This window comes from Macrobrachium rosenbergii, chromosome 26, assembly GCF_040412425.1.
Source record: "Macrobrachium rosenbergii isolate ZJJX-2024 chromosome 26, ASM4041242v1, whole genome shotgun sequence".
Taxonomy (NCBI): domain Eukaryota; kingdom Metazoa; phylum Arthropoda; class Malacostraca; order Decapoda; family Palaemonidae; genus Macrobrachium; species Macrobrachium rosenbergii.
In genome coordinates this window covers 13,506,585-13,533,507 of record NC_089766.1, presented here as the reverse complement: position 1 = coordinate 13,533,507, position 26,923 = coordinate 13,506,585, and the positions used below count along the sequence as shown (strand labels likewise).

Sequence of the window (26,923 nt, the reverse complement as noted above, 5' to 3'; positions counted from 1 at the left end):
ATGCAGCATATGCATGTGTATTGTTTTTCTTAAGGGGATGGACAACCTGGTTGCCATTTTACTGCATGAATGGATGTGCTTATGATGTCTTCATAGATCCTAGGAGAATACAAACCTGTAGGGGTATTCCGTTCTCTGTGACCTGTATGTGAGGATCAGTAGTTCATGCACAACAGATCTCTGTTACATGATACCTTTGGGTATAGTGGGGGCCATCATGCACCTGGTTGTGCACCCACCCAGAGCATGCCCAGTTCATTTGGCTCTTCCTCTGGTGTGCATGTGTACAGTAGTGCTCATGGCTGGTCACTTAGAGCTTTCCAGTAGTTCACTCTTGGCTGATCATAAGGAATGACCCAGCTGTGTTGACTACTGTTAGCATTATGCTTGGTGTATTCCAGTCAGCACCTGTAAATTAGATTTTCTTGTCCACAATTCCCAGAGTGATTGTCTGGGAAGTTTGGTGTGTTAAGGAATAGAACCCATGAAGGCTGAGTTGGAGAGATTTACACAAGATTATTTTGTTCATTCATTAATGCAAGATCTCAGGAAAGTGACCACAGCCTATGCCAGATGTAATAAGCAAACTAGGGTTTGCCCCTGGGAAGTGAGACCGTCACTTCAACTGCTGTGATCTGTTTGCTACATGTGTTTTGGAGCACAAGAGGTCTAATCTACAGATCAGAAGGTTCCCTGGCCTCCAGCTATTTCCCTTGCCTCTGACATACTAGCTAAAGTTGAGTGTGCCAGGGAACTCTGAGGAAGAGGAGGAGAAGATACCTGCTCGCTTTTCTTTGCCTTATTCCATCCATGATTCTTACTCACCTCGGTTTCGTGGTGGAGGTAGGTAGCAGTGTCAGAAGAGTATGCCTGAGCACAATACTTCATGGGTATCTTCACAATCATAACGAACATAGCAGGAGGCTAAGCAGCATTGAGCTCCTTAGCAGGAAAGCAGCATTAGGCGGTTGATGTGAATACCGAGGAAAATAGTATCCACAGCAAGTACTCCAGCAAAGTTGCATGTGAATTAGGAATAGGGAGAGGCAAACTACAAGCATGCACCATGGTCTCACCTTGACTTGAGCTCTTGGATCAGCACTGTCAGAGAGCACTTGCTGGGTACCTACATGTACGTCCCCCCATCCTCAGAGGAGAACGAGCTGAAGTGGTAGGGAGAGAGTGAGGGGAGTCCAGGAGGAAGGAGCTGAAAAGATTTAGCAGTGGCAAGGGTGAAGTATACCTCTGAAGGCACTGGCGAATGTGTTTGGCCCCCCCTGTATTTCTTGCCAGACTTTCACTGCAGAGAATAGTCAGCACACACTCACAGGAAAATGCTAACACACAGAAGACATAAAGCAGCCAAACACCCGCTTACATCCTTCAGCCTTCCTCTGTGCACTTTTGTAAATTCACCGTGAACAAAAATACACAAACACCATACATAAAAAAAAAAGTTGAAAGAAGTCTCCACTTTGGTCAGTCAGAGCACAGTGAATTGTCTTAACTCAACCATAGCTGAAGAAAAGGTGCTGGCTTTTAGCAGTCAAGTAGGGGAACTCCACCCCCTCAAGTGCCTGCCACCAATTAACTATCTTGTTACGTAGCAACAACTGTGTGTATACCTGTGGAATTTTTTTTTTATTAAAAAGATTAATAGAGACATTTCTAGTATTGGTGTACATTTCAGACATTGTCAGTATTAATTTTTTAATAAATATACTATACAGTAATAAAATTACAGAAATATAATTTTTAGAAGATACAGTATTCATGTGAATAACAATTTTTTGGCAGATTGGGGAGCAGGAGAGGAAGATCCAGAAATAACAAATGTTTGGGAGGATAACTGGGATGATGACAACATTGAGGATGACTTTTCACAACAACTGAGGTATTGTAGATGTTTGGTAGTATGGTTCACTGGGCAAACATTTTTATCCACTTGCAGATTGCATACTGCCTAACAAAGGATCAAGTATTTTAATGCTCCATTTAATAGGAGAGAAACATCATGGTAAATATTTGCAAGATGCTACAACTGACTCCTGACATGACCTCTGGATTTTCAGAATAAAAGAGATGAAAGGAGCAATAATAACAATTTTGCCTCACTTTATGCTGGATTGTTCTTCATTTATGTTATACGTACAATAACGTATCTACTGCATTAGTGAACCGTATTGTCAACAATATTATAGATATTATAGTAAACATACCATTTATATTTAATCTCTGCTTATGTCATTTGTAAATCATATCAAATATGTATACAAATGTAATTAGTGTCACATCTGATTTTTTTTTTATATTGATGAAAGACATTTTTAAAATTTAGTTTTCAAACATATTCCACTACTTGAACAATACATTGAGTTTGAGGAAGTTGAAGACTACACTATACAGTAATATGGTTTCATTTCCAAGTCAGTGTTTTCTGCTTTACTCCGTTTATAAAATTATACGATTACTGCATGGTATTGTTTTCATAGGTGTTGGTGCATGTTTCCTAGCAATTTTCTCGGTTTATAAAATTTTTTACCAGATTCCTTCAAATAATGTACATGCATTTTACTCACACTTAAAACCTGCAAACACAAGCACTAATTAATTATGTTAATGTGTTGCTATGTAAGGCAAGCCAATCATTTTTTTTGTAAACTGCGAGCGCTGATTATTTCATACCTCCAAATTTTCCAAAGAACACATCCCTTCAGTGTTTGATATTAAAATATGGAGAGAAAGTCTGAAGTATTAGATGATAATCGCCAGAGTAAAGAATTTGACAATTGTAATGCCCGGTATTACATAATTACACCTTTTCAACAAATGCCTGTTTAGTAAATGAAACCACCATTGCATAGTGCTGTAGTTGGTATTTGAATCTGAATTGTTTAAGGTAGTTGGACAACTTTAAATGGTAAGTTGAGAACAAATGGTATTTGAATCTCAATTGTTTTAGGTAGTGGGGTAACTTTAAAAGGTCTGTTGGTCTCAGAGGTCTGGTTAAACAAATCATTTATAACTAACTAACTAACCAACAAAAGGTGTTTGAATCTGAATTGTTGTATGTAGTGGGATAGCTTTAAAAGGTCTGTTGGTAAAAGATGGTATTTGAATCTGAATTGCTTTATATAGTGGTACAACTTTAAAAGGTATGTTGGTAACAAAATATACTGTATTTAAATCCAAATTGTTTTATGTAGAGAGAACTTTAAAAGATCCATGGTAAACAGGTGGTGGAGATGGGGAGTGGCTGGACACAGCGCCTGCTTGTGAGCACTGGTGCAAACAGCACACCATTATGGGTAAAATGCAGATTTCATTGTAGTCTGTAGAGGATCTGCCAGCCTGAAAACTTTGACATGTGAGATCTAGTAAATATTCAAGCTGAAACTACTAACTGTAATGGCTTCAAATTATGAATTTACACTGTCATTTTTGTGGATTTCAACTGTATTTTGGCTGTTTTAATTTTTTTTTTTTTTTTTACTTTTTCAAGTGAAATGTTTCCTTGCTTCAGCATGACTTTTTTTTTTTAAGGGTTTTCCAATTTTTTATCTTTATGAAAGAGATAATTTCTTTGGCTTGAAAAAAAAGTTGAGGGCCATACTGTACTGAAACAGTACAAATGTATGAATATCATATTGAAACAACATTAATGTGCACTATTTTAGTGCTTACAATACATATTACTTAGAAATTAAATAAGATGCTGCAAAGCACTGAAAATTGGTAATAAAAATTGTAACTAATGCTACTGGTAGTCATAGCTTATTATCTGTTAATAGGTACACTATATGGGAGTAATTTTCCACCACTCATTAGTAAAGCTGGGGGTATAGTTATAATGTTTAATGACTAGCCTGTTGAAACCTATGTAATATGATTTTAATGCTATATATACATTTTCTTTACAGGGCAGAGCTGAATGTCCAGACAGAACAGTAATCGCTAGATATCTTTTAATCATGCAGTTTGAATCCAAGGATCATTTACTTTTAAGTCCACGTAAAGGATTTATTTTGTAGAGTTTTGATTATTTTTCTATATTTTTCTTAAGTTTAACTGTGCTGATTTTTTTTTTTTTCAAATAAAACTACATTTTATCTCAAATGTATTTATTAACCATCTACATTACATCCATTTTCGTCCAAAGAAAATTCTAACAAGACTTCTTGGGCAAGTGACAATGAAATTTCAAGCCAGATACAGTTGTATTAAGAAAACAAAATATATTTACAGTGTATATACACAAATAAGCCCAACGGAATATGGACAAAACTTTTGCATTTTAATTTAATTTCATAAATCTAGATTTTAGAAATATTGAAAATCATTCATGGCCATCCAAGAATTTGCTAAGAAAGTCCTTTGGTTTTGGATCAACAGAATCCCTCCAATATGACATAATTCCATGCTTTTGCTTCCAAATTTCAACTGTCTCCTTCAACTCCATTTGACCCTGAAATAGATTAAAAAAATTTATTTCCTAAAAAGAGTAAGAGCACTGAGGAATAATCATATTAAACTAAGCTCTGGTTTGTATACCTAAAAAATACAAATTTTTTAAAGCTGGTATTTTTATACAAATTACAAGGCCAAAATAAGAGGAGTCAAACACACTTGATTGTATAGAATATAATTATACAGATAATTAAAATTGTGTGGAGTATAGCTGTACAGAGATTATAATTAAAATCTCTGAATTCATGAAACTACTTTTGCCACACAGTCAATCATCTCCTCTGAGCAAGAACCTGGAGATTAATAGTTAGTTTATTACAACAGAACTGAGGGCAGTACCAGTACGTAACCTGTAAAAGCTAGAACTACTGTAGATGATATTTTGTGATAGCCTATTTACAAGCTGCTGAAAATTTACACTGCAGATATGATTGCTATGAAAAATATTATTGGTTAACGAAATTGAATGGCTGTATTGCATTACACAACCCTCTACAATACAGGAACCACCCTACTTATGAACGAGTTACATTCCAGACAGGCGTTTGTATGTTGCATTGTTTGTAAGTTGGTTACTGTACTCTTCATGCCTATTCAAATACAGTACGATATAAAGACAATACAGTACTGTATGTTTTTTCATCCTAAAACACAGTACTGTAGTACAGAATGGGTGTGCACAACCAAATTTGAACTTATGGATGGCAAATAGGAGTGCTCTGGCCACATTTTAATTTGCGATCCCATTTGTTTGTCGCTGAATGTTCGTAAGTAGGGTGGTGTCTGTAGTGTCACATATGATGTTTTGAGGTGCATGTAGAATTACTTGACTGATACAGTAATAAAGATTCATACCTTACACAACACATGGAAGGGGTTCTTTAGTACTTGAGGAAGACTTCTTAAACTTAATAATACTGTACTGTACAAGTCAGACAGTTCTTAATGGGGACAATGGGGACTGTTTCTCAAGTTGTCATTTGGATTAATGACTCGCCTTAATAAACTTGTTTGTATCTTTATTGCACTAGATAACCAGTGCATGATGTTGATGTAGGTGGTTCACCATTTTCAGCTTACACTTAATTTGGGGAAACTAGCCCTATAAATGTTATGAACTTCAGTTTGGCATTTGGGCATGCTGGTTAAAAAAAAATGGTTTAGCCAGACCACAGGATAAAAATCCTACCTCACAAGGTTAGGCTGCAATAATGATAATTAATTTGGGTAAAATTTTAAAGACATCATCCAGATTCTGAAGATCACGGTAAATACAGTATGTTTCTACTGCTGAGTTATCTAATACAGTATATCAGTAGTTTAAACAGCTGCTTTGCATATCAGGGTCAATCACCCAACTTGTATTAGATACTTAGTTTTTTTTTTTTTTTTTGCTAGGTTTTGACACTTTATTCTGCTTTTATATATGCACTACAAGCTTTCCAGTTCAAGTCTAAAGAGATTAAGCCCTAAAATTTCCACTTTGCAAACGGGTACCAGATGTCTCATTTTTAGCTTAACAGTTAAATTCCTATTCCACCTAATGTCTCATTTTTTGCTTAACAGTTAAATTCTGATTCCACCTGACTTCCTTATATTTTACATTAACTACAGGGCAATAAAAACCCATTGATTAGATCCACATATGCACAGGTATGGAAATATGAAGTTAATTAAAATTACACATTGTTCCCATTATTCTGCCTAATTTACTAATCCAATGATCAATATTACCAATAAAAAATGTGCTTTCCTTAATACTTAACTGGTTTTATTTTGCTCACCTTAATGACCAGCATATCAATGACACGAATATCTTTCACATCACGATGCTTTTCAAACTGCTCTCTTAGCTTTGCTCGGCACTGTTCTTTGGATTTTGGGAAGTCGTAGTCTAAAACTGAAAGAATAAAAAAGATCAAGTTTAATATATCAACAAATTACAGAAAAAAGTGCTTTTAGACAATCATAAAATACCTTTACTCTATGTGAAACAGCTTCAGTCACACAAACTGAATCTTAAAAAGAGAGAAGGCCCACAGTGCATGACCTACTTATGCTCAATATTTAACTGGTGAAACGACAAGAAAACTAAAGTTTTAAGAAAACCTTTCAAAAGATTGAAGTTTCATTAACAAAATGAGCTACAGGAAACTGCCATATGAACTAAAATAAGCACGTGAAGTCTTCGTAAAATAAGTGTTCAAGGCAATTTTGAATCCAATATGGCTTCCCCCCAGATGCTGATGCATCTCGAATGGCGCCTGGACACTTCCTTCCCAGCGCTCATTTAATGGTGCACTGAACACTAATTACGTATATATGTAATGTTTATCAATATTACTCACGATTTTAGTTGTAATAAAACATTTTGTTGCTTATGCTACTTGAGACATGGAATTCGACCTGGCTCAAGCGGTTGAACTGAAATGCATTTTTACATGGTAATCCGTGGTTTTATCCTTACTGAAATCACAACTGAAGCTCCACTGTGCTTATTTGATTGTAATTATACACATTTTTTCTAAATTCACTCAAAATACCACTTAAAATATGTGAGAATGGTTGCTTACAGCACTATACTCCATCAAAATAGCGAAATTGTGGCGGGAACAATTTTCCAGCCTTATTGTACATCTGGCTGTCAAAAACATCTGAGACCGGACGACGCATTAGTGAATTGTTTACGATACAAATGTAGTATTTTGTTGTTAGGATGTTCCATTTATTAAAGTCCATATTACTATGTATATTTCTGAGACATGTAACGTGTACATATGAATCTTACTACGGCAAAATTGCAAGAAAGTTGAGTATGACAATTTATCTACAATTGGTACGAGAGTCAAGATGCCATGGCGTCAAAATACAGGACTGAAATAAAGGTTTTAAATCCAAAATTATTGCTTAAAACACCATTATATTTGACAAAACTTACAATATGTATGTAATATATATACTAAACTGTACGTAATTACGTAATATATATTAAAAAATAAATAAAAAATACAATAGGAAAACGCTAAAAATGTTCAGAGCAAAAGCATTTAAATTTGTCTCTGGAATCTGATTTGTTCCAACAACAATGAATATTTTCAAATGCATATCATGAACACAATACATTTACTCAAATTACCTACTTATTCTGGTGTTTAGCTACCTAACTATTTCGACCCGTAGCACTCTGGCGTCCCAAAAATTCGCTAGAGTTCCCTGTCCATGGCCCAAAGGCCGCCGGGGTTTACCACTGATGCAAAGGAGACTGTATACCCGTCTATAGGTACAAATTTTTTGCAGATTTAACACAGGAAATAGGCAATTTGTTTACACAAGTGACTCAGCAAATTCGAGACAGAGTCACTCGTCTACTTTTAAAGTATTTTAAGTAAAAATTTCGAGAGCGTCATGGTTGGTAAGTTAGCAGCACGTATGGCTAAACCTTAATGAACCTCTGTTTAATCGGAAATGTGCCATTATTTCATAATTTAGAAGAAAACAGTTGCTTTGATAGAAGTGTAGAGGTCTCGGCAAGCTGTGTAAAGGGGGCACAAGTCTCACTGATGCTGATGGGGGTGCATTCAAATTCATATTCTGGAAGTGTTCAGAGCACAATTCTAAGCCGGCTGTCTGCGGTGACCTAGCCTATGGCAATTGACGTTTTCCTATGTTATTTTACCTGTTGAACAAGAATTTAAAAATGATAAAATAAAGTTTGTCCATACTTACCTGGCAGATATATATATAGCTGTATTCTCTGTTAGTCCGACAGAATTTCAAAAATCTTACACGAGTGGGAGATCAGGTGGTTAGTACTCATTCCCGCCGCTGGGAGGCGGGTATCAGGAACCATTCCCATTTTCTATTCAGATTTTCTAGTGCCACTGTCTCCTGAGGGGAGGTGGGCGGGCACTATGAATATATATATCTGCCAGGTAAGTATGAACAAAATGGTATTTTCATTATAAAATAAGTTTTTAAATATACTTACCTGGTAGTTACATATAAAGCTTTATCCCGCCGATTCGTCAGCAAGGCACGGCAGCAGAAATTCGCACCAAGCGGCAATCACGATAGATGGTCAGGTGGGCCATACCTGAGCGCCTCTACCGTGTGCACCAGAAGCATTCCCAATTGTCTCAGAAATTCCATGCCCTGTTCTCAGAGGGGAGGAGTGAGGGACTTTTTATATATGTAACTACCAGGCAAGTATATTTTTAAAACTTATTTTATAATGAAATACCATTTTAAATATCTAACTTCCCTGGTAGTTACATATATATAGCTGATTGACAACACAGGTGGGTTAGAGAACCAAAACACTGCTGGGAATTCGTATACCATTAAACACTAAAAATTAGCTGCTGTAAACATACTCTGGTTCTTACCTGATATGAAGCTGGCTTCATAATTATCTCTGCCTCATCTGCCTGGGCATTCTTGAGAGACCCAGCGACTCCATCCAGGGGCTGTAGAGTCTCTATGGCTGTCACACGTCCTCGACCCAATATGACTAGACCACCACCTTAAGTATCCTGGCATAGCCATGGACAAAGAGCTGACCACCTGACCCACTAAAATCACTAAATACACTCCATAAAACTCCAACTTAGACTTGTAACCCCAGACTGTGGAAGGTTGCAACAACCTTCACAGACAAACCCAGAGTTCAAATCAAGAAAAAGGCAAGGTTATAATACAAAAAAAAAAAGGTTATAGGGTAGAGGTAGTAGTACTTCTCTCCAACTACTTAAGCGCTGAGGCAACGCACGGACCCAGGGAACAGCAATCATATTGGGTCTGTAATTTTTCAGGTAAATAACTGGCGAAGATAGATTTGCTTCGCCAAAAGTCGCCTAAAATCAATTCCCATAATCTGTTGTGTCTATAAGCCATCGGCTGCTACAGCCTTACCTCGTGCGCTTTGACTTCGAGGATTGAAAGCTTTTCTCGTCATACTCTTGGTGACCTTATTAAGTCCTTGATAAAGAACGCCAGTGCATCTTTGGATAAGGGTAACGGTTGGTTTCTTCACTGAGCACCAGAGGATCTGTCTGGACCTCTCATGTTTCTGGTCCTTTGTAGATAAAATTTTAGGTCCTATCTGACAAAGGCCTCTCTTTTCCTGTCCTACTAAATGAGACAGCCCTGGTATGGAAAAGATCTGGGCCATGTTGAGAAGGGCTCCCTGCTTTTACGAGAAAACCAAGTTGGAATGAGCAGACTGCATTTTTCCCATTGAAGCCTACTTTCTTGCTGGGCTTGTAGTTCTCCACCCTCTGGCTGTAGCCATAGCGTACTCAGGAAAAAGGGTCTTCTTTAGTGAGATCCTTCCCATGAAGCCTTGTCGAGAGGTTCAAACCTCATTCGAGGTTAAAATTTGTGGATCACGCCCAAATTCCACAAGAGGGGTCGTTTTGTCCTTCCTCTTAACTGTCTCAGCGACCTTATGAGATCCGTGGAGGTCCTTGTCTCCGACACGTCAATATTTCAGGACGGAAGCAAGCATGCTATGTATCCCTTTGATGGTAGATACTGCTAGGTTTCCTGGTTTCTTAAATGCAGAAGAAAATCTGCCAGTTGAGTTAGAGAGGTACTGGAAGAGGAAATGTTGTTTTTCCTGCACTATTCCCTGAAAATCGCCCCACTTTGATTGGTACACCTTGGCGTGGACGCTCTCCTCGCTCGCGATGGTTTGCAGCTTCCTTGAAAACCTTTCTCGCTCTGCCAGTTTTTCGATAGTCGAAAGGCAGTTAGGTTGAGAGCGAGGAGATTTTGATAGTATCTCTCTGCATGTGGTTGTCTGAGTAGATCGTTCGGCTGCTGCAACTATCTGGGGGTGTCTACTAGGCCACTCCATCACCTCCGTGATCCATGGTCTCATGGGCCAAAATGGAGCTATCAGGGTCATGCGACGCTGCTCAACCTCTCTGAACTTCTTCATGACTTGTCTAGGATCTGAATGGAGGAAAAGCGTATATGTCTAGTCCTCCCACCATGAGAAGGCTGCCCAACGCCTACTGCTTCCTGGTCTGGGACTGGAGAGCAGTAGACTGGTAACCTCTGCTCTCTGTGTCGCAAAGAGGTCTGGCTGACGGCCTCCACAGATTCCAAAGCCTGTTGCACACATCGCGATGTAAGGTCCATTCTGTCGTGAGAACCCGTCTTCCTCTGCTGAGAAGATCCGCCTGACGCTCTTCTCTCCTCTAAGGAAGCGGTGATCAGAGTTGGGTTGTTCGCTTCTGCCCACAGCAGGAGATTCTTGCTGCCTCGTAAAGGAAAAACGAACGAAAGCACCCTGTTTCCTGATGAGGCCAACGCAGGTGTTGTCTGCGCTGACCTGTACAATCTTGTTCTGACCTTCTCCTGAAAGTGGACTAGTGCAAGATGAATGGCCACCAGTTCCTTTGACATTTATACACATTCTTCTGATGGGTTTTCCTATAGACTTCCGAAAGAGATCTCGGCTTCTCTCAGCTGCACCCTATCCCATGTCCGGCGCGCCTGAATACAACACTAGTCGGGTCTTTGTTGGTTCGAGGCCCACTTGAAGTTTTTTGGGGTCGTTCCACCAACTCAAATGTTTTTGATTCCCAGAGGATCGGAATCCACGCTCCAGATCTTGGCCCTTTTCCAATAGCTGACAGATGGAACTGAAGGACGTAGATGTAGTCTTCCCAGGGGAGACGCAACTAACTCGATCGAGGAGAGGGTCCCTGGCAGACTCATCCACTCCCTCGCCTAACAGGTCCATCTCCTAGAAAGAGCTTCACCTTTCTAAGCAATCTAGAATGCCGCTTCGGGCTGGAAAGTCCGAAACCACTGACTGAATCCTCATCCCCAGGTAGATGATGTCCTGTGGAAGGCGTGACATGATTTGGCTAGATTTACTACCAGACCTAATTGTTATACAAATTCATTGTAAACTTGTGGTATCCTCCAGACACTTTGCTTGGCGATCTGGCTCTGATTAGCCAATCGCCCAGGTACATCAAAATCCATCTTAGATGTAACCAGAGCTACGTCAATGTGCCACTCGAGAGAAAACGAAGGAGCCGTGGCTTAGTCCAAAACAAAGTGCTCTTGAACTGATAGGCCGTCCTTGTACGCACAAAACCTCGATATTTTCTGTAGTTCGGTGAATTGCACGCGAAAATACGCATTCTGTAGGTCTATTGAAACCATCCAGTCTTCCGTTTGGTGCCCGCTGTGACTGACGAGATGTCTCCATGGCAAACTTGACTTTGCTTACGCATTTGTTCAGTGACTTACGCCCAGAACTGGTTCCAACCCTCCGGCTCTTGGGTACCAGAAAAGTCTGTTGTAAAACCTCTGGACGAGTGTCTCACTTCTCCTATTGCTGCTTTGATAGCATCTGGGTCAATTGCCTGAAGAGCTGCCTTGCTCCCCTGAGGCAGCTGTCAACTCCAACGGTTCTTGTGAAAGAGGGGGCTTCCTTAGAAGGGAATCTGTATCCTTCCCTTCAAAACTTCGACTGTCCATACATCCGCTCCCCCTTTGTCTATAATTTCCTTGCCAAAAGTGGGATAACCTGGCCCCACTCTGTGTCTGGAGGTTGTTGTGATCATTTCTGATCGGTTGCTTGAAGCCCCACGGTTGTCCTCCAGCAGCCATTCTCTGACTTCCTAGCGGCTCACTAAAGGGCTGACGCTGCAGAGGAGCTTCCTTGTCCTTCCTGGCTAAAAGTTTGCCGGAAGAACTTTCCCAGCAGTCCCGTGACTGATCTCATGCTGATTGCTGCGCATGGCTGCTGATAAGTCCTTAACCAGCTCTGAAGGGAAGAGCTGTTTAGATAAGGGAGATACAACAGTTCAGATTTCTGAGCCAAAGTCACCCAGACCATACGAACGAACACAACATAGCCTGCTTTCTTGATAACACCTGGCTGTGAAAAGGGGCAGAAGTTCGACCGACTGGCCCCTACAGCTTTATCGAGACAGGCACAGTGCATTTGGCGTGTCATTCTTCTGATCTGAAACCTCTGCAAGAGCTGCAAGAGTCCAGTCCATCAAGCTGAAGACTCTGGCCAGTTCTGGAAGACGCCTTCAGCAAATGATCCAACTCCGGGCGGACCAACAGAACCTTACTGAAGGTAGCTGTTCTCCGTGAAGAGTCAACGAGTCTGAGAAGTCCTGGGAGGAGGCAGGAATTCTAAACCGAGAGCTTCCCAGTCTCAGCACTACACGCCTGGATCTAGAAGCCAATCTTGTCGGGGAAAGTGGTGCTGTCTTTCCTTGTTCCTTCTTCAAAATCCAATCATTCAGTGTCTAAAGGCCTCTTCATTGATTTGGTCAACACTGTCTTCTTTGAATGAGGAAGACTTCTGGGTTCACCTATCAAACATTAAGTAGGAGGACTCCGAGGTACGGCTGTCTGATGAAAACTGTTAGGAAATAAGTCCGGCCAAAAGAGTAAGTAGTCTTTTCAGATCAGCTGCATGAAGAGTTTCTTGAGTTTCCTCTTCCAGATCTTCCAAGTGATCCGCCAGCTCCGGCGGGGTCGAACGAGAGGGAACGCAGAATCGTAAGGTTTGGCAGCGCCACGATGCGCCCAACTTACGCAGGGAGCTGGCTATCCTTGTTCCTCCCAATACCGTGGGCGGCTTCTGTTGCGGGAAGGCCTATGAATGCTGCAACTCTGCCGCGAGTTTGGCGCCTTGCTGGTTGTTAGCCTTGTTGTTCTGATTCTTGCCTTACCCTCTCTGGGTCTGTGCCACGCCCCAGATTCCTTCTGTGTGTTTCTTCAGTCCTGCGTATCAAAGAGTCAAAAAGAGACTAGTGGACTGCTGGACTTCCGACAAGAACTTCTTTACTTGAGGTGCCGCTGCTGCTGGGAAACAACTGGAGATGGCACTGCACTAGCTTCCACAACTTCGAGACTCTAGCTGGGATCTTTTGATGAAGAGGTGGTGACGCAGCTTGCGACACGTCCCATTCTGGGGGCGGGGAGAAGCTGAACTGAAGTCATGTACGCCTTTCTCCGATTTGTGCCATGCTCACGCCTGTTTAGGCGCAGAAATCACTGCCTTCTTCCCGACAGGACCCTCTGGAGAGCTCCATTTGCTGCGGAAGAGGGTTGTTGAGCGGGAAGGGGACCTGGCGCTCTGACAGTCTAGACTCTCTTGTGACTGACGCCCAACCACGCCTCTGGGTCTTAAGTGTCATCCGAGAAGACGACGCCCTCATCTCGCGCTTCTTTCCGCGGCGGTAGGGAGCGTTCCGGGACGCGCTAACAGGATCGCCGAGGACGCCCGTCACGCTGTTCAATCGCCTCACCTCCCTTAGCCTGCTCCACGCCCTTCTCCCAGGGGTTGTGGGAGCATGGAAGAGGTCTAGGCCAGGAGCGTGACAGACACTAACGGACGCACTCCACTGCACTACCACTGTCACCGAACTTTCTTTGCTGCAAACTAATTGTCCTCACATCACTTCCCATCCGAAGAAAGGATCAGAAACCTCTATGGCCAAATAGCAGCCATTATATCCTTTAAAGACGGATTACTTACTCCCGACCGCAGGAGGATCGGGTACTAAAGCCTTAGGGGTTAGGATCAGGAATATTAGTATCAGACAAGTTAGAAAGGACTCTGACTCATCAGAAGACCTAGCTGAAAGGACACTTTCGAAGATCTAGCCTCCTAATTTGTCCTTTTCCCAATCGCCTCACAGCGATCATATACTCTCTCCACTCTTTCTCGGACAAACTTTCTGCACTCCCATCTATCATCAAGTGCACACATGATCTCTGCATTTCTTACAAACTGTGGGATCAAGAGCAGCCTTGAAAGCCGGTTCTTGCATCTCTAACACACATTCTAACAACAGGTCAGCGCCATCTTGAAAGCAAGTACAAAGAACAACAACTGTGTCAGTCAGAAACCTAACAGATAGGCTAACAATGAGAACTAAAAATCCAGGGAAGTTATCCAAAATCAGCGAAAGCCATCAACGAAAACCAAAACAAGTAATGGGTACTTCACCAATTGTAGTAGCAACCAAAGTAGGAGCGAATTTCCAACGGTTGATAGAACGACGCAGGGAATTTCTGAGGACAATTGGGAATGGTTCTGAAGTTACCTGGTAGAGGGCGCCAGGTATGGCCACCTGACTCATCCATCGGCGATTGCCGCTAATTTTGAATTTCGTCGTATACACGAATCGCGGGATAAAGCTTTTATATACGCGTAATTACCAGGAAGTTAGATATTTAAAAACTTTATTTTATCATTAAATATCATTTTAAGTCTATGAGACCTACTCTGTCAAGATATATATATAGGCTGAATACCACCATTGGAGGTGGGTACAGACAGAATAGATTTGGAAACACACTCATGTAGGTGAAAGATACTTTGGTTCCTTACCTGTTAGCATAGCTGACTTGATTACTGTCACCAAGTCTGCTCTGCTTAACTAGAGTCCCAGCAAGGGGGGGTGTGACCTGTATAGCTGGTGAGTTCCCAGATGATCTGTCAACGGGGCGTGACCACAATGTGACTAGACCATATTGACCATACAATGAGGGCAAAATCAAGTAAAAACCAACCACCTGACCATGCTTCAATCTGCTAGATAACGCAACTAAAGCTAACGAGTGGGAAGCCCGCCACAGGCAGTCGACCTAAATTGTAAATCCATAAAAACACTATCCAACCATTTTCAGGTAGGATAGGATGAGGTCATCCCCGCTCCCAGGAAAAATTGTGAAACGTATGGTCCTAGCGAAGCAGTTCTCATATGTCGCCTTCATGATCTCTCAGGTAGTGTGAAGGAATACAGAGTTGTTACGCCAAAATGTGGCACCTAGAATGTTACTGAGGATATATTCTTCTGAAAAGCCACTGTCGCAACCGCTCTCACCTCGTGAGCATTGACTTTCAGAAGTTTAAAATCAGGTGTCTTGACAGTGCATGAATGGGCTTTTAATCGTGATCCCCAGAAAGAAAGCCAGAGCATCTCTTCTGCCATAGGGTAAGTCCGTCTTTATTGAACACCATAAACTATCTGAGGGGCCTCGGATTTTCCTTCGCCTTGTCTAAGTAGACTTTTGAGATTCTAACAGGGCAAAGGACTCTCTCTGGCTCTTTGAATTAGATTTCAGCCATAATTTTGATTTCAAGCTCTTGGGCCAAGGGTTGGACGTGGCTCTCTCATTTTCTAAAAAAGGAAGGGCTTAAAGAACAAACTGCGTTATATCCTTTAAAGCCTATATGTCTACTAAAGGTTTATAGTTCACTACAACCCTCCTTGCAGTTGCTAGAGCGGTTAGAAAATAGTTCTTTCTAGTAATGTCTCTCAATGACGAGAACTAAGAGGTTCGAATCAACTGGACATCAGGAACCGTAACACAACATCCAAATTCCAAGAAGGAGTCCTTAGTTTGCGGCACCCTCGAGGCTCAAGGATCTGGATTAGATCGTGAAGGGTCTTTGTTGTTAGACAGATCCAAGTTTCTTATGCCTAAAATAGATGATAGCATACTTCTATATCCCTTTGATAGTCGGGATCAGTTAGTTTAACATCACTCCTCAGAAATAAGAGGAAGTCTGCTATCTGATCTGGTTGTGGAAATGTGGTAGAGGAAATGCCTTTCTTTCTACAATTCATCTCCTAAAGACGGTCCACTTGACAGTACAAATTACTGGAAGAGAGTCTTCTCGCCTGGCAATAGCTGGCCACTGGTCTAGAAAACTCTCGCTCTGGCCAGCTTCTCGAATAGTCTGGAATGCAGTTAGACAGAGCGGGGAGGTTTTTTGTGGTACTTCTCGGCGGGTTGTCTGAGCAGACCGACTCATGGGCAGAGATCTCGAAAGTCCACTAGGAAGGACATGCGACCTTCTGTGAACCATTCCTCAAGGCCAAAACGGGCGATTAACGTCATCCTTATCCTTCCGGGACGACGCAACTTCCTGACTTCTCCGATGATTTTGTAATGGGAGCAGGTATACACGCCCACTCTCGACCAATCCTAAAGAAGAGCGCCCACTGAGAGCGCCCTGGGTCGTGAACAGGGGAGCAAAGAGGAAGCCCTCGCCTTGGAAGTTGCGGGCGTAGATCTACCAAGGACGCTCCCAAAGCCTACAGTCCTGACACACCTCTTGGTAGGGTCCATTCGTCGGAGTGCAGCCGCTGCCGACTTAGAAAGATCCGCACGGACGTTTCTACGCCTGCAACAAACCTCGTGAGGACGAATATTTCGGCCTGAGCCCACAGAAGGATGCGTCCTTTGGTTGGCGCTTAACAGGGACCTAGAGTGAGTTCCTCCTGTTTCGAGGTATGAAAGGGCCGTGGTGTTGTCCGGAAAGGATTCTGGACACCGCGCTCCCGTGACTGGCCCCTCAAGAAAAGAAGGGCCAACTGAATCGCCCCACCCTTTGAGGTGTTTATGTGCCAGACACCTGTCTCCCTCCAGGTGCCCGACACTCTTCCCTCTCCCAGGTGCCCGAGCACTTCTTCCCTCCTCAGTAAGTTGCTCCCCACCCCGAGATGGATGCGCCGGAAACAAATACCAGGTCGGGTTCTGAAGTTTGAGAAAGGCCTCTGCCAACTTCTGATGGATCGAGCCACCACCGGCGGTGACTACCTTTATGAAATACTCAGAGAAACTTCCAGATTCTCCTTTGTCCTGCCAGTTCTCTGCAAGGAAGAATTGAATGTCTGAGATGCAGTCTCCCAGGGAAAACAAACTTCTCCAGTGATGAAATGGCCCCCAGCAGACTCATCCATCCTCACCGAGCATGTTTCTTCTCAGGAAGGCTGAAACTTTGTCTAAACACTGTAGTTGTCTTCTTGAGACGGAAAATGCTCGGTGCTTCACTGAATCCATCTGAACTCTAGATAAACGATGGACTGAATGGGCCAGATGGGACTTTTCGGAATCTCACCAGAAGTCCGTAGGGACTTCTGTCATGTCAAAGTCGCGGTGAAGATCCTCCCAGACACTCGCCATTGACGAGGCCCGAATGAGCCAATCGTCTGTGAAAAAAAGAGACTCCTATTCCTCCAAGGCGGCCATCTCGCAACATTCCTCATTAAGATCGTGAAAACCATAGGAGCTGTGCTGTTCGGCTAGAAGGCCCTGAATTGGGAATACCCATCCTGCAGGACAAATCTCAGGTATTTCCTCGATAGTGATGTATAGGGACGGAAAATAGGCGCCCTGAGATCGAGAGAAACCATCCAGTCGCCTGGTCTTAGCCCTATGACTGACACTGGGACGTCTCCATTACTAACTTTTCCTTCAGAAATCTAAATGGTTCAACTTGCTGACGTCCAGAACTGGTCTCCATCCCCCTGACTGCTTCGGGACCAGAAACAGCCTGTTGTAAAAGCCCGGGGATTGTAAATCTGAGACCTGCTCCACAGCTCTCTTCTCGAGCATTTGCTCGAGCAGGTCGAAGAGAATCTGCTGCTTCTCCTGTTGATAGGATGGCGACAGATCTATGGGATTCGTGATTTAACGGAGGCAATACGAGAAATGGATCTTGTATCCCTTCGATGACTGAAATTGTCCGTCCTTTCTCTCTCTCCAGGCTCTTGCAAAGAAAGAAGCCTGGCTCCTACCGGTGTCTGAAGGTCCACGGAGTCATTTCTGCTCTGGTCTAGAAGGGCCTACTCTTGAGGGACCTTCTCAAAGGACGATTCCAGAGGAGGGTCCCACGAAGCGGGCTTCTGAATCTGAAGCCTGCCTAAGGAAGAAGTCAAGGTTGCAGGACGTCTAGAAGACTGGGCCAGGAGGTCCTGAGTAGCCTTCTCTGCAAGGTGGCTGCTATCCTGACTACACTGGGAAAAAGATGGCTAGAAAGCGTGGAGCGAACAATTCTGCCTTCTGAGTAGGAGGACCAGACTGCAGGAAGTTGCAGTAATGGCCTCTTCTTAAAAGCCCCGTACAGAAGTGGGCAGCCAGTTCTTCGGAGCCATCCCTAACCGCCTTGTCCATACAGGATAGGACGCTAAACAAATCTCCCAGACTAATGGAGTCAGGGCTACGAGCCTGCAAGTCCAGGACTCCCAGGCACCAGTCCAAAAAGTTGAAGACTTCTAAAGACCTGAATAGGCCTTTCAGATGGTGATCGGTCTCAGATAAAGACCAGACACCTTCTCGCTGATGAAAGGAGAGCCTCTGGAGCGCCCACAAGGCTGGCAAAATCCCTTGAGAAGAGGAAGGAACTCTCCAACCAACCTCCTCTCCTCTGTCTCGCACTAAATTCCTGTTTTTCCACCAATCTTGATGGAGGCAGGCGAAAGAAGTCTTGCACTGGGCCTTCCTGAGTCCTTATCCACTCTGAACCTTGTTAAAGGCCCTCTTCATAGAGAGAGATTGCCGGGCCATCTTCACAAACCAGAAGACTTTGTGTGATTTAGACGAGGTTAGCTGCGAGGGGAGGGCGAGGAGCAGAGGGTTGAAACTTGTCCTCAAACAAGTCCTTCAGCAGCCTAGGGGTCAAGACTTGCAGAAGTCTGCAGAAGCTGAAGAAGAAGAGGACTGATCCTCAACTGCAGGATCCGGTTACAAGAAAGCTCTTCTTCCAATACAGAAACAACCAAGGGGCAGGAGAAGAACCGAGGACGAAGTCCTTTGCAGTGACTCAACATGCAAAAGCGGGACTTCTGCTTGGAAGAAGTCCGGAGAGGGTCGCAAGTCTCGGCAGAAGAGTCTAAACGAGAGTCCGACGAAGCGCCCTGACGAACTCGACGAGCTCTGGACGCAACGATCCGGACGAAAGGCCCCAGGAGAGCGAGCAGCTTAGAGGCGCCATGCTCGCAGCAAGAGAGGCGCCGTGTCGAGCAGCAAGGGAGTGCTGCCTTGCCGAACTGCAAGGGGAGGCTGCCTTGGTCGAGCAGCCAGGAGGCACATGACGAGCAGCAAGGGAGGCGTCATGTCGAGCAGCAAGGGAGGCGTCTTGCCGAGCAGCATGAGAAGCGTCATGCTTAGCAGCATGAGAAGCGTCATGCTTAACAGCATGAGAAGCGTCCTGGCGAGAAACAAGAGGATCGTCGTAACGAGGGGCGTCAAGCCTGGCAGCATGAAGCGCATCAGAAAGCGGGAAATTGCGATCCCTGCCGAGACCAGTAAAGCGCTGAGCAACAGGACTTCTAGAGGGCGGCGAAGCATGAGACTTTACTTACTGAACGTGAGGTGAAGAAAGAAGGGGAAGGTTTGGACTCTGATCGGGCAGCCGAATCCTTCCGATTACTTCCATACACGCAGACCGTCTCTTCTGGGCCATTAACGGCTTTCAATTGCTTTGCATGCCTAGGAGCAGCTTACTTATAGGAGAAGATTCCTCCTCAGGAGAAGTATTGATCCTTGAGAAGAAGAGGGGCAGGACGCCTTCTTCCTTCCTCACAGGGGAAGTTAACAGCCTTCTTCCTGGAGCGAACGAGCCTAAAAGCGCCATCGCCCGATGACGTCCTGGTCCTCTTCGCGTGGGATGGCGCCAAAACCTCCGAGAAGAGCCAAGAGCGCCACGGTAGAAAAGGGACATGAAGGCCCCTTCTTTGAAGCTTCTCCAAAGGGCGAATCCCGAGATTTCCATTCCCACGCGGGAGGAGGGGAATCGGGGAAGAGAAGTAAATCTGCTATTCGTGCCCTGAGCACGATCCTTGGCAGCCTGGGAAGGCCATCAGGACATGCCGGCGGGACGCCAGATCGGGTGGGGGGTCCGAATCTTCTTGGTGCTTTCTGACTTGCCCACTCCCTGAGTCCTGGAGTCCCGACAGAGTGTCTAGGACTCCAGAGGCGTTATACGGTCGATCACCTGACGCCCCCTCCATAACACAAGGGGACAGACACTCATCACTGCACTTCACAGCACTTTGAAGAGCGCAAGGCCAGCTTCCCAAGGTACGAATGGAAGATATAATAACTGGGCCAGGCATCACCTTCCGTAGACACAACCCCCCGGGTTCGGGGGCAACACCACAGGTTAGGAAGAGCTACGCCTACAGGAGGGTTAATAGGTGAAAACACACTACCCTGAGTCCTACCACTTCTGGAGGAAGACCTCCTGATCCTATCTCATTTAGCTTTCTACATACGTAATCATAAGTCCTCCAACTAGCATCGACAAAGATTCACACTTTGCACGGTCATTCAACAAACAAACATGCCTCTACAACCCGAAAGACAGGCAGTGATCTACCAAATTTTCGGTAGCCTCACCTACAGTCTTGCACTACCGGCAAACTCCTGATAACTAGGAAGAACTCAGATTCAGACATCTTAATCCCAGGAAAACAAAGCAAATCCAAACAATCCACACACAGCGTATGCCTAGCCACAAGTCCAAGTCAAAACCAAAAATCAAACAAATACTCAAGTGACAACCAAGTTTTATCCGAAATCCAAGACGGAGGTACTGAAAACAAGTGTTGACAGTACCGGCGACAGAGAAAATCTGAATAGAAAATGGGAATGGTTCTGATACCCGCCTCCCAGCGGCAGGAATGGGTACTAACCACCTGATCTCCCACTGCGTGTGTCGTAAGTTTTGAAATTCTGTCGGACTAACAGAGAATACAGCTATATATATATCTGACAGGTAAGTCTCATGAACAAACAATATTTTGGCGGTCGGCTGTAACTAAAATGTAATTGACCCTTGAAAACTGCACGTCTGTACCAGTGGGTCACACACAGCTCAAGGGTAAATTACAGTTTAGCAGCAGCCGACCGGCAAAATATTAAATTAAACTCTTGTAAAGCACGTAAAATAACATAGAAAATGTCAATTGCCATATTCTAGCTCCACTGCACACTATTCAAAGCTTTCGTAAATGGGAAACAAAACATTACCATTTCCGCTTTCAACTTGGGTGGCTTCTATACGCCGCCGTGGCAGAACACTGCTGCGCGCCTTATCTGCACTTCTTAAGATTCCTGGCAAGCTCATATGTTCTGGCAAGAGGTAATTACTCTAAATTCTTGTTCAGCAAGTAAAATAACACAGGAAAATGTCAATTGCTAGTCTCTCGCAGCTCTCACTAGGTGCAGAAAACCGGCAGCTGCTGATTGGTGAACCAAAAGCTAATGCATGCATGTTAAGGCTTAGAATCAGCAGTACTAGTAATGAATGAAAAGTTCCTTTGAAACGGCTCCTGCTATCCATTTACTCGTCCTTTTTACGCTTGTTTTTCGTGTTCCAAATGACATATATAACTGGAAATACAACAATAAGGCAATAAGGTATCCAAACCTTTTCCCAAGTTATTTACCCGACCCAAAACCCCAAATTGCCAACGGGTCCCCTTATTGTTAGCTATTCTCGAAAGGGTTTTACCACACCCAAAACCCCGATTCCTAACGGGTCCCCTTTACCGTTGGCTACGGTTCTAAGGTAATTTACAGCTTAATTACATTTGACCGCCAAAACATTACATTAAATTCTTGGTAGAAATATATAGTAGCTCCGCAGAGGCGACTGCCTTCTTCTAACTTAACTTTTTCTGCAGTTTTTTGGTTGCTAACTATGAATTTACCTTTAATTTTTGGCACTCGAGTGTAATTAACCCTTGAAGTCCATCCAACAAGGGGTTTCCATACGCGATCTTCATAAGACAGAGCATGGGTACGTCTGTTTCGAACAGTTCATATCCCGTCCGGCAAGTGCAATAACTTGTTAACGTATGGGTACCCAACCCCCCCAGGCCAGTACTAAACACGGCGAAGGGACATTCCATTTGGCTGACAACAAACAGATGCATCGCCAGTATCAGAACCCCTAAAAGTGTAGAAAAAACCAGTTGAAAAGGTAAAAACAGGTGTGGAGCTAATATATAGAATTACCAAATTCTTGTTCAGCAGGTAAAGTTCTATAGGAAAACGTCAACTGCCATAGCCTAGCTCACCATGGACAGCCGGCTTAGATCTGGTATAGGTCCAACTCGGCCCATAACCATCTCGGCCCATTCAATGTAACCAACTCGGCCCATCGCCTGTGCCAAGTCGGCCCATTTGTGATAGCCAACTCGGCCCATTTTTGACAGGTCAGATCAGAACAAATGAAGTCGTCCAGTATAACTTTTGCAACAGCACATGCACAGCAATATTACGCAATGATAGGTGTAAAGGTTTTATTATTCCTTTCCAAACATTATTTAATGACTATAATAACAACTGCATTTAGAAACAATTATTGGACAACTCGTTTCCCTAAACATTATAAATTATTTGGTTATTGTTATAATTGTTTGAAAAGAAAGAAATACTGAGAGAGAGGGGACCGGATGGAGGGAGATACACACGCATATACAGAGAGAGTACATACAGAGAGAGAGAGAGAGAGAGAGAGAGAGAGAGAGAGAGGTTAGGAACCTTCTTTATACAAGCACTTAAGCGTCTCTTAAGTGCCTCATTGTCTCATTGTAATAGTTGTTTCGTATATGTAGTTCAAGGCTTTGAATAATTTTCGAAACTGAACCATAGCTTATATAATTGATATGGTTACTAACCTACTGCTAGACTTCAAGCAGCTAGGACAACATGGCTGACCAGTGCTTGATATGCTGTGAAACTGTCCGTCCCCGTCAGGTAAGAAGATTTACCTTTAAAGTAAATAAATAGTACTCAATGACATATATTTTGATTTGTATAGAATTTTGGCATTATGCCAAGCACTGGGGTACTAAGGCCATTCAGCGCTGAAATAGAAATTGACAGTAAAAGGTTTGAAAGGCCTAACAGGAGGAAAACCTCGCAGTTGCACTCTGAGACAATTGTTAGGTGTGTGTGGACAGTAAGAAGGAAATGTCATATATTAACTTTGTACTCACAATGTCATGTGTAATGTGTTCTTTACATATGACAGCAAGCACTGTAATGTGATGGATGTAGCTACTGGCAGCATCGGACCTGTGGAAGTGGGATCACCCAGGAGCAATACAGGGCTGCTGTTAAAGAAGGTTATATTGACTGGATGTGTCACATGTGTATTCAAGAAAATCAGAGTCCGGGGGAAACTTGTGTAGTTTCGAGCACAAACACGGAATATTTTGAGGATGCAGTGGCAATGAGTAATGTGAATAGCGAGAGTCTAGATTCTTTTGAAGGTGGAGTGTCAAATGTCAGTGGTGGTTCTTCAATTGAGGATCCTACGCCAATGGAAATGTCTCCCTCAAGGGAGACAGTAACATATGAAAAGATTGAATCATCTTCACAAAGAGGAAATTCGAAACTTGACAGCACCAGCTACTCTTACACACTAAAAAGAAAAACTAACGTGAGTATTCATTGGCGGTGTGTGGTTAGAAACAAAAAAATCTCATGCATGGCGACAGTAAAAGAAGTGGGTAACACTTTTATTAGAGGGCATGCTGAACACTGCCATCCACCTGAGACCAGCTGTGCTGTAAAAAGTAAGGTGTGTACACTCGTAAAGCAAAAGGCAATGGAAGACGTCTTTCGCCCTGCTTCTGATATTGTTGACGAGGTACTTCGGGAGCAAGTAAATCCTACCATTCCTGTTTCATGTCTACCGGCTCCATTAAATCTTGCTAGGCAGGGAAATCGTAAACGGAAGGCAAATCGACCACGAGAACCGCAAGACCTCGATTTCGAAATTAGCGATGCCCACATTCCTGAACACTTTTTGCAACGGGACATTACTGTCGGAGAAAGACGGCACTTGATATTTGCCACAGATGATCAACTTAAGTTACTATCTAAAGCGAAGCAGTGGTATGCTGATGCTACTTTTAAAATAGTACGCAAAACCATTTACACAACTGTTCAGCATCCATGCATTTGTGAAATATGATGGGCAATTGAAGCAAGTTCCCCTTTTGTTTGCGCTTATGTCAGGAAAAAGGTGCAGAGACTACAAAAAAGTTCTTTGTGAAATAAGAGAACTGATAGGTGGGCATGCCCTTAAAGTTGAAGAAGTTTTGATTGACTTTGAAGGCAGTGTATGGCGTGCTATTCCCGACATTTTACCAAATGTTACGATCCGTGGTTGTGCTTTCCACTGGGGCCAGGCTGTATGGAGGAAAGTGCAAGAATTAGGCCTTCAAAGTTCTTACACAAACGACGTCGGCACTTACAAGTTTTTAAGGCAGTTGTTGTCGCTCCCATATATGCCACAAGAACATATAGAAGAGCTTTTTATCAGGTTTTATAGGAAAGCTGCAGGGGTGAATGAACTCATAAGCCTTTTAAATTACGTGAAAAAGACGTGGATCAATTCTGCAATATGGCCTCCTCACAAGTGGTGCGTCTTCGGTCAGAGCATCAGAACAAATAATGATGTTGAGGGATGGCATAACAGAATAAACTTAAAGGCAAGGAAAGGAAACTTTAATTTTTATTTACTTTTAAAGCTCCTACATGATGAGGCAAACATAGTTAATTTACAGGTGCAGCTGCTGTCAGAAGGGAAGGTTTTGAGAAAGCAGCAACATAAGTATAATAAACATCACGGTCAACTTGTAAAACTATGGGACGAATATAATAATAATGAAAGATCGGCCAGACAATTACTGAAGGCAGTTTCTCATCATATTGCTGTCTATGTTTTGTAATATGTACATTATTATTTTTAGAAGCTTTTAGCAATGTGCTTTACTTTTTATTACTATATTATTTAATAAAGACTACTCTTTCTATTTTCAAACTGTTTTTACTTACCTCAGAGATTTATTTAGCAATGTGTTTTACTTTTTATCATTATATTATTTATAAAGACTACTCTTTCTATTTTCAAACTGTTTTTACTTACCTCAGAGATTTATTTACAAAGTTACTTGGAAAGAGATAAACGAGAATTTTCTCAGGTCTGATCTCGAAAGAGAACATAATAAAAGAAAATAACACACAATATAATGATATAAAATAGCTTTAATAAAGTAAATTTGGATGTGGGCCGAGTTGGTATATAGAGGGCCGAGCTGGTAGTGGGCCGAGATGGCAATGGACCGAGTTGGTAGTCACAATGGGCCGACTTGGCGATGGGACGAGTTGGATCATTTACCCTACTTTCAAGTTCAATATGCCTACGCAAAAGCCTAATGGGCCAGAAATGTAGGAATTTTCTAAAAAATAGCGTATGAATCGTTAGCGGCATAAAGTTGATTCCCATGACTATAAATAACAGATCTTGCCTATCCTGGAACGGGTTGATTGAACAGCTTTGGGGTTCCGGTTAATCTAACTCGAGCCTCTTGACTTGCCAAAGTAAACTTACTTCATACCACTTATTACCATACATTCTTACCTATATAAGGAATCTGACGATACCAAGCCTTATAGAGATTTAAAACTCTCCTTCTTGCTTCACCCTGATCCACGGAAAGAAGGGGTTTTACTTGCCGAGCGACTGTTCTTGCTACTCGAGAGGACGCCATCTTGGAACAGCTGATAGGTTTGCCAAATTGTAAACACAGCACCAGTTTCGTCGGCCAAACCTTACATTACCTCAGGTATTCTTGGACTAAGTCTTCAATTTTAGTATTATTACATTTGGTATACATAACGCTGTTAAATAATTTGAAAAGATGAAAAATTATTTAGGATCCTTTACTTTTATTGTAGCTCTTTACTGAGAAAAATCCTCCAGTATAATTTTACATGTTATGTACAACATTCTTGCTGCTCATAATTGTAGTGTTGGATGCATGTTAGGATATAATAATAATAATAATAATAATAATAATAACAATAATAATAATAATAATAATAATAATAATAAATAAAAACTTGATAAAATACAATAAAAACTTGAACCAATATAAATAAGTTTTTATATATGATATATATATATATATATATATTTTATCACATCACCGTGATTCATATTCAATCAGTAAGCTACAAACGTCCTTTAATATCCAATTCGCTCTACCTCGGAAATAATATATTTTCATATATGTTACCGAAGGGGAATTTTTTAGCTGATAATAAGTTCGCCGTCTTGTGGGCTCGAACCAGCGAAGAAAAGAACTCAGGACTACAGTGGACGCATTTTAACCCACGCGGCCAGCAAAAACTTATCACCAAAAACTTATTTATATTGGTTCAAGTTTTTCGTTGTATTATTATTATTATTATTATTATATCCTAACATGCATCCAACACTGGAGTGCTTGCGAGGCCTTTCGACTGTCTGTCGTCCTTTACTTGGCAGAGTCTGGTAAGTAAAGGCCTCGCAGCACTCCAGTGCTTCCCTTTCCTTCATGGATTTTATCTTTATTTATATATTCATCATGTTCCATATTTTCATGATTCAGTTATATATATATATATATATATATATATATATATATATATAAATATATATATATATATATATTATATATATATATATATATATATATATATATATATATATATATATATATATATATATATAAATATATATATATATATATTATATATATATATATATATATTATATATATATATATATATATATATATATATATATATATATATATATATATATATA

The 26,923-nt window shown here is 42.3% G+C and overlaps 1 protein-coding gene and 1 long non-coding RNA gene across 2 annotated transcripts in view; one reads left to right on the top strand and one right to left on the bottom strand.

Annotated features, from left to right (window-relative positions):
- Nucleotides 1–4,109, top strand: part of LOC136853065 (uncharacterized) — an 18,242-nt gene extending 14,133 nt beyond the window's left edge. Inside the window, exons 2-3 of the long non-coding RNA XR_010857308.1 lie at nt 1,798–1,894; nt 3,921–4,109. This is a non-coding gene — a long non-coding RNA (uncharacterized lncRNA). The remainder of the gene's footprint in view (nt 1–1,797; nt 1,895–3,920) is intronic.
- On the bottom strand, nt 4,105–25,867 carry ND-B14 (NADH dehydrogenase (ubiquinone) B14 subunit). Its single transcript, XM_067128306.1, has 3 exons — nt 25,694–25,867; nt 6,252–6,367; nt 4,105–4,465 (listed from the first exon to the last, which is right to left on the bottom strand). Exons 1-3 carry the CDS (start codon nt 25,821–25,823, stop codon nt 4,337–4,339), a joined length of 375 nt encoding a protein of 124 aa, XP_066984407.1. The 5' UTR covers nt 25,824–25,867; the 3' UTR covers nt 4,105–4,336.
- Nucleotides 25,868–26,923: the final 1,056 nt, after the last annotated feature.